The sequence below is a fragment of the Ixodes scapularis genome, unplaced genomic scaffold (assembly GCF_016920785.2).
Source record: "Ixodes scapularis isolate PalLabHiFi unplaced genomic scaffold, ASM1692078v2 PGA_scaffold8__174_contigs__length_109621045, whole genome shotgun sequence".
NCBI lineage: Eukaryota > Metazoa > Arthropoda > Arachnida > Ixodida > Ixodidae > Ixodes > Ixodes scapularis.
Window position 1 is genome coordinate 71578017 of NW_024609883.1, and position 7551 is coordinate 71585567.

At 49.9% G+C, this 7551-nt stretch overlaps 1 protein-coding gene and 1 pseudogene across 1 annotated transcript; one reads left to right on the forward strand and one right to left on the reverse strand.

The window, feature by feature from the left end:
• Positions 1-1497: 1497 nt before the first annotated feature.
• LOC120844105 lies at positions 1498-1978 on the forward strand (annotated as a pseudogene).
• Positions 1979-4174: 2196 nt separating this feature from the next.
• On the reverse strand, positions 4175-5654 carry LOC120844107 (putative nuclease HARBI1). The gene is made up of 3 exons (XM_040215737.1): positions 5645-5654; positions 5139-5352; positions 4175-4628 (listed from the first exon to the last, which is right to left on the reverse strand). The coding sequence occupies exons 1-3, from the start codon at positions 5652-5654 to the stop codon at positions 4295-4297; spliced, it is 558 nt and encodes a 185-aa protein (XP_040071671.1). The 3' UTR covers positions 4175-4294.
• Positions 5655-7551: the final 1897 nt, after the last annotated feature.

Below are 7551 nucleotides of genomic sequence, written 5' to 3' on the forward strand. Positions count from 1 at the left end.
TTGTTCCTTAGGAGGGGGGCCGCCCCCCACACCCATGAGCGCAATTTCTGTGCTTGTGGGGGCAGTAGCGAGGCAGATGGCCACCCGCCTTGACAACGATAACGACTCCGACGGAGCGGCCTACCTGCCCCCTGTCCAGAACGAGCCAGTGGTGCGGCTGCTGGAGGGCATGGTCGACTGCGACCCAGTGTACGAGTATGCAGGTAGTGTTGAGACACATCGATCTGCACTTTAGGCCACTTGTAGGTTGCGTGTGATGAAAAAATATAAATAAAGGGACTCAGAATTTCAGAACGATGAAGATAAGACGGAAGATATTTACAGTCGTAAGAAAAAAAAGTAAGAAATAAAGCGCTGTAGATATACAAACAAAGTTCAGTTCGGCAAATCCGCTTACGGCACGGTGTTGCACGTCGGCATTGGCATGGAGTTGGCAGACTCGCTTGGCACAAGCGGATGTTTCCCAGCAAGCTTGGTTAACAGCCCCACGGGCCTGGGTTTGTTTGTCCGGGCTCTTCCTTGGCTGCCAGGACCACTGCTGTCGAGCCGGGTTCCGTGTCGTGCCCGCCCTTTTTTCATGTATCACAAGCCTGTGTCATCTTCCTCTCATCACGTCTTCCTTTTTCATTATATCCATCTCTTGCTTTGGCCTTGCTGTCTTCGTCTTCTAGTTACTCACACCTTCACCACGTTCACTGCGTCCTCTTTCTCGTTTGTTGCTCAGTCCAACTCGCAGTTTTCATGTATGTCGTTTTTATCATCCTTGGTTCCCCCCCATCACAGTGTGCACCTCACAAGGGATTGGTAACACAGAATTTATTCTATAGCTTTCTGGTAATGTTGCACAAATTAACCGGCCACAATGGCGCCCAAGCGTGGTATGCTACTCACTCGCAGGAATTTCACGGGGCTTGGTTTCTTTTTTTGGTAAGCCTTTTTCCACTCCCCGTGTTTCCTACCGTCCCGTGCTTCGGTCACGTCCGCGTTTGTTGTATTGGTTTGTTTTTGACCGTTCGTTTCGTGACTGCGGCAATAGTTTCGCACTCTTGTGTTGGTTTCTGGGGGGCGTTTCTTTTTTTGTGCTTGCAGCCATGCTCACACGGGAGCAGGAAGCAGCAGTGGCCGCTGCGGCACAAATGAACCTGCTCAAAAGGTCACGGTGATATGCAACTTCGTGATGCAGCGCATGGCCCTCACGCCTGGCCAGCAGGAGACCCCGCCGCAAAAGTCCCGACCACACTTGACTGTACCAGTCTACGTGGGGTGCGACGACGTTAAGTCCGTGGCAGACTTCCTGGGGGAGTTGCAGACGTACCACCTTGCCTCCGGTGCCTTGAAAGCCTTCATCATGGACGGCATTGTCCCGCTGGCGTTGCAAGCCAGTGCTAGAAGCTGGTTGGGGTTGCAGGCCCTCTTCACCAGCCTGGCGGACTTCCAGACAAGGCTTCAAGAAGAGTTCCTGCCTGTGGGCTACGCAACGCAGAGCTCGAGGCAAGGCCGCAGCACTTGGACGAAAGTCAGGACCGGTACATTCAGGTCATGCAAGAGCTCTTCAAGAGGGCGGACCCGAATACACCGGAGTCGGACAGAGTAGCTCGGGTCAGAAGACAGTGCCACCCAAGATACCACGTCTACCTCATCAACCATACCTTTGAGACCCTTGAAGAGCTAGCCCGGGGTGCCTGCCTCATCGAGGAAGCTCTTCATGCTGAGCGGAACTACGTGCCGCCGCCACCAGCGAAGTACGCACTCAAACCAGCATGCCCCAAGGCCTCCACGCATGTGGACTGCTCGAATGAGACCTCTCTTCCTCACCACATCAACCGGGAGAGTTGGCGTGACATGTATGGCGTTCGCCCACGCAAGATAAGCGGATGTTCGACTAACTCTCATCAAGAGGTCCCTGGAGGTCACAGCAGTGCCTGTGAGGATCTCGGGCGGGGGTCGCCACGACAAGTGGGAGGTCGTTGGCCGTGCCCTATCGCAAGTTGGGGCCCAACGGAGGTCACCACCCAAGCGAACCATCTTTATCAGTGTGCTCCTGCAAGTGCTGGGGAAAACTGGCACGCTGCGGTCGAAATCCCGCAGCAAAGCAGCATTGACCCCCGCCACAACGGAACAAGCCCTCCCCTTAACAGCTAATCGCAAGCCTGGTAGAGGCCCTCCCATAGTGGTTCTTTACCCGATCACTGGAGGCGGGCACCTCGGTGCGGGTGACCTAAGCAGGCAACTGTTGTCGGACTGCTGCTACGAGTGCGAGCAGCCCGGCCACCAACGAAACCAGTGTCCAAGACTTCTGGACACTACAAACAAGAGGTGGCACGAGACGGCGGGAAAGGGGCTGGAACCAGAACAACCAGGGAAACTACCACGGCCGCCGATGCTGAAACCAGACAGCCACTGGCTGAAAGCCGTTACAGTCCCGGTGCTGCGGCAGTGAGGCCGCAGCACAGATTCCATCGGAATATCGAATCCAGCCCGAGCCTTTCATCATTGAACCGTGCATGACGATCACTTTGCTCGGTTTTCCTTTTGCCGCACTTTTGGATTCTGGGGCCGCTATCTCAATTAGAGGGGATTTCGTTTTCGAAATCTGCAAAGCAAAAAAGATAAGTCTCCAGGAATGCGAAATGCGACTACAGCTAGCTTCTCTGACAATCTTCGAGAGGCCTGAGAAAATCTAGGTGTCGCCCGAGTGCAGCAGTCGTAACGGTACAACCAGGGGCAACGTGACCTGCAGTGCATTTCATGCCGTGCAATTTATAAACATTGTACTTTGTGCTAACGGCTTGTAATCCAGATATGGGTTTACCCATCTTGTGACAGGGGACTACTATCAACCTGGCAGCCCTTCTATGGACGTCGCAGAACCGGAGGCAAGTGCCAGTGCCACAGCAGCTACAGGAGCAGACCGTACCTGCTCCTGCAGCTGCTTCAAGCTGCAACAGCGACAGGGTGGCGGCGACTCAGGATGAAGGCAGGCCGGCCAGAGGTTGAATGGTGCTCCTAGAGCAGGCTCTCTCAGCACAGAAAGATGTACGAAGTTCTCTGCTGAGGGCAGAGTCTGCCATCCGAATCAAGCTCCTTGAGGAGGAGCAGCAGATGAAGGTGGCAGAGCACCAAATGAAGGTGGCAGAACACCGCGTGCGGCTCCAGGTGGAGCAGACGAACTTAAAAATTGCGGAGTGGAAGCTCAGGGAGCTTCAGCAGGGAGCTGAAAAATAAAAAGCAGTGCCAACGCCTCGACTTTTGAAGGGATCTAATTTATTTCACAGAGGTTGAAAGCTGGGGCTATATCCAAAAAAGGATAGGATGCGATTTCAGCTTGTTTCACATTAGGCATGCTTTGAGAAAATGCGTAATTACATAATGGCTCCTGCCTTTCATTTATTATCATTTGGACTAGTAAAAAGCCACTGCACAGTCACTACAGCAAAGGGTTTGGCAATATTTTCACATTTTTATTGGTGAATAAACAGGAATAAAAAAAACAGTAAAGGCATTTGCAAAATACAAAAAAAACTTATTAACATATGAACATACCTCCAGACGATGCTTATAGGACAGTTTCATTGGACGCCGTGCTATTTACTCCAGTACAATGAAAAAAAGCCACTTTCACGACAAAAGCTTTAAAGGGGCGATGGAACAATTTTTCGTACTTCGTGCAGATACTGCGTAAAACAAATCCCCAAAGTTTATGAGCTATGAAACATGCTTGTGTTTCACCCGTGCAATAAAAAAACGCCGAAGAAAAAAATGAAATAAATGGCAGAGTTTCCCCCTTTAACTTGCAGCCAGAAAAAGTGGCCAAGTGATTTGGAGACGATTATATGGCACCAATGTTAATCATAGTACAGGACACGTGCCGAATCGCAAACATTGTTGGTTTGGCTATTGTCGTCGTTGCAGCGCTTGGACACGAGCCACTACCTGAATGATTGCCAAGCTGTTATCACATGCCCAAATCGAGTGCTCACGCAATACTATAGGGTCCAATCTGTGAGCCGCATTCAAATATTGTCACTCTGAGGAGGGACTACACCGAAAATGCGACCCCTGAGCTTTTGTGAAGGAGTGATTGAAAGAAAATGCTTGCTTTTGTCTGAAATTACACTGCAACAAAAAATGTTTCTTGGTCAGCGCCATTGCATTCAAGTATACTAGGGTTCCTCTAGTGCCAGTAAGCTTGTGTAAAGTGAAAAACATTATAACTGAATATTGTTCCACCGCCCCTTTAAGGCAAAGCTCGATCAGTCATTGCAGAAGGGAGCTTCCACTTCGAAAGAAGTTTCTACTTGAAGCTTCTTTCGATGATTTGCTCCCGTTTCTGTATGCCCGTGAGGGAGTTCTCCACGGTGTCCACGGCGGGTGGCAGGTGGACTGGCCGTGTGGCCCTCCTCCTGGGTATGCGTGCCCTAGGCACAACTGGCGGAGCTGGGGGAGGTGGAGGCTGTGGGTCCTTCCTCAGGCAGGCCAGGTTGTGGAGTGCAGCGCAGGCTGTGATGATCTGCACGGCCCGACGTGGCTTGTGTTGCAGCCTCATGTCGAGGCAGGGGAAGCGCCGCTTCCAGATGCCAAAGGCCCTTTCGACAGAGTTTCTCGTTTTGATGTGGGCCTTCTGGTACCTGATCGTGTGAGGGAATATTATGAGTGGCTAATTAAATTATAATATTGCCTGTAGATCCCTTTCATATCTTTCTCTCGATTAGCTCGATTTCAAAATGCTTCAGCACAACGCACTAGCCACCGACAATGACAAGCAGGAGAAGCTTCACTTGTCCCGCCTCCAGCATCAGCATCATACATTCGGTAACACATTGGCGTCTTTTGCACTTCGTGCATGCATGTGCAGCCAAAGCATGCCAGAAGGCATTGAGCGTGCTCTGGAGGCAGGGCAGAAAGACTCGCTGCAGTTCTCACCGTGTCAGTGACTATAATCCTCAATAAGGGCAGATATTTTCGGGGCTAATGTTGCCACACCCAGTATCTTACTTATTTTGTTCGTACATTATTTAACCATCGCAACTAGCGCACAAGTTCAGTAGTCTTACTACTGTTCCACGTTTGTATATAATGTTTTCCTTGTCTCCACACATAGCCCTACATTTGCTCAGGCACTTGTAGGATTTACTTGCCTGCCTCGTGGTGTGTTGGCTGGACCGGGATCTGCCAGGGGGGTCATCAGGAAGAAGAAGCAGGCGTAGCCCATGTCCCCAAGCAGCACCCCTGGCACCCGGCGTTCCTCGTACAGCACCCGCACACGGGAGTTATCAAAAATCCGGCTGTCGTGCACCGACCTGGGCCAGCTCACAACCACATCGTAAAATTGCAGCTGGGGGCGGTGACAGCCTGCAAGTAGATTGCGTTGAAATGAAACATGGAGACATGAGTAAGAAAAGTTAGTGGCAATGGTCCCATCGAATGAAGCTGTCGTAATACTCGACAAATATTTTCATTACAAAAACTGCTCAAGTGATGTGTTCTCACAATGTCAATATGAACATTGCAAGCTTCGAAAAGTATGAATATTGCAGTTCATTTGGAAGCGAATATCAAATAACGTATTATTTGAAACTACTATTAGAAAATTAGAATATTCGTGCAGGCCTACTTTTTGCACATAGAATTCGTGCAGCCCTACTTTTGCACATAGCATCAAGGGGGAAAAAACTGTACTTTCTTAATTTTCAGTGGCATCGCCAACCATGTCATGTGCCAGACGCATTAGAGCAACATGTAGCAGGTTATTCATTCTGGCTCAGTTTGGCGCAGCAGTTCAACCACTGCATATAGCGAAGCAAAGACGAAAGGGCTTTGACTAGAATGCTGGGGCAGAATTTCCAAATTTCATGCAGTCGAACATGAGCGCATACTCCAATGAATAACATCTCGCGATCGCGCAAGCGTTGCTCTTTAAACTCTAAATTCGGTAAACCGAGAACTCTGCACTCGTTACCTGGACGTTGATTGAGAAAACTCCCTTGCGGTTGCGGAACACCTCCGCGTCGTCGCCGCCGGGGCTCGTGATCCGCACGTGGGTGCAGTCGATGCACCCGGTGACGCCGGGGAATTTCGCAAGTGCGAAGAAATCGAGCATCACCGTGTTGAACTTGGCGGCGCTGGGAAAGTGAACGAGGTCCCGGAACAGGTACCTCGCGATCAGCTGCGTAACTACTCCGACCGCGCGGCACACTGTCGGTTGGGACACGTTCACGAGGTCCCCAGTCACAACCTGGAAGGTCCCGGCACCATAAAACCGCAGCGTGACCAGCAGTTGCAGCATGGGGGTCAGCGGAAGGCCCCTGCAGTCGGTGCTCGTTTGTAGCGGCAGCATCCCGAGCAGCTCTCGCACGGTTCCCTTCGTAAAGCGATACCGCGCCAGGGACTGCCCGTCGTTGTAGCGCTCCATTGGGTTCTCCCTATCCCGAATTGATGGTCGCGGGACTCGTGGCAAAGGGAACGCGTCCCCGGAGACGATATCGCACGCGCGAGTTGCGAATTCGAAGGCGGAGATCCTCTCGGCGACGTCGCTTCGCCAAGCCGCCATGTTGAAACGACCACGAAGTCGCGTTCAGGATAGGTCCAACCCAGTCTTGAAATTTGGGCACTTCAAGTTCGCTTCAAGCTCCGTTCAAGATCGGTTCAAGTTAAGGTGCGTTTATGAAGCGCGCTTGCTCGTCGAAAGACGGACTTGAGCAAGTTGAAGCTCGACTTCAGAGCAAGTCACATCTATGAATTCGGGGGTTAGTTTCATTGGCTCACACGCATCGAGCTACAAGGACGACCCCCCCCCCCCCCCAAAAAAAAAAAAAAAAAATGGAGCAAGGGCTGTTATAGTGTATAACCATAATTTCTGCTTTTTATGCACTTAATTAGTACTAACGCTATTACCCTTTTTCTTCGGTTAAAATGACGGACATTAATATAACGGAATGTTATGGCCCAATCGAACTGATGGAGGTCACACATATGGCAAAAAAAACAACCAAGTCTTGACTCTTTTACCCGTTACTATTTGTTTGTGTCGTCTCCCGAGTAAGGCTAGCTACGCTTTAACGTATTTAATTTAACTGGATAGGTCACATCGGCTCTCGATTGTAATGTTGAAGGAGTATCTAACTTGACGATCGCACTTTTCATCTGGTGAAATAATGGCAAATGAGCCTGCTTGGCGATTAATAGTTTCAATCTGAGAATGAGGTATACCTTTACAGAAATTTTTTTTTTTTTTTCACTAGGGTTCAACTGGAGAAAAATTATCTGAGCATTTTATTCTGGCTGAATGTAATGATAGATACGGGGAGAAACTAATCCGATTCTGTGCTACGAAAATCTGGAACTCCCTACCTAACGACCTTCAAAGTTCGCATATAGATTCAGCCAAGTACTAAAGCAGTATCTTTTGCTTTCTTCAATCATCACCAACCCTCATGAACATCCTCTTGGTTAAGTCAAATTAGTATGTCTACTATGACTATGTAAGTGCTGATTAGATTTTTTGTTTTGCATTATTTCCGTCTAATTCCATATTAACCTGTGTTGCTCACT

Coding starts and splice junctions, on each gene's coding strand:
- LOC120844107 (XM_040215737.1), bottom strand. Junction 4,629..5,138: donor GCCAACACACCACGAGGCAG/GCAAGTAAATCC, acceptor TCACACGATCAG/GTACCAGAAGGCCCACATCA.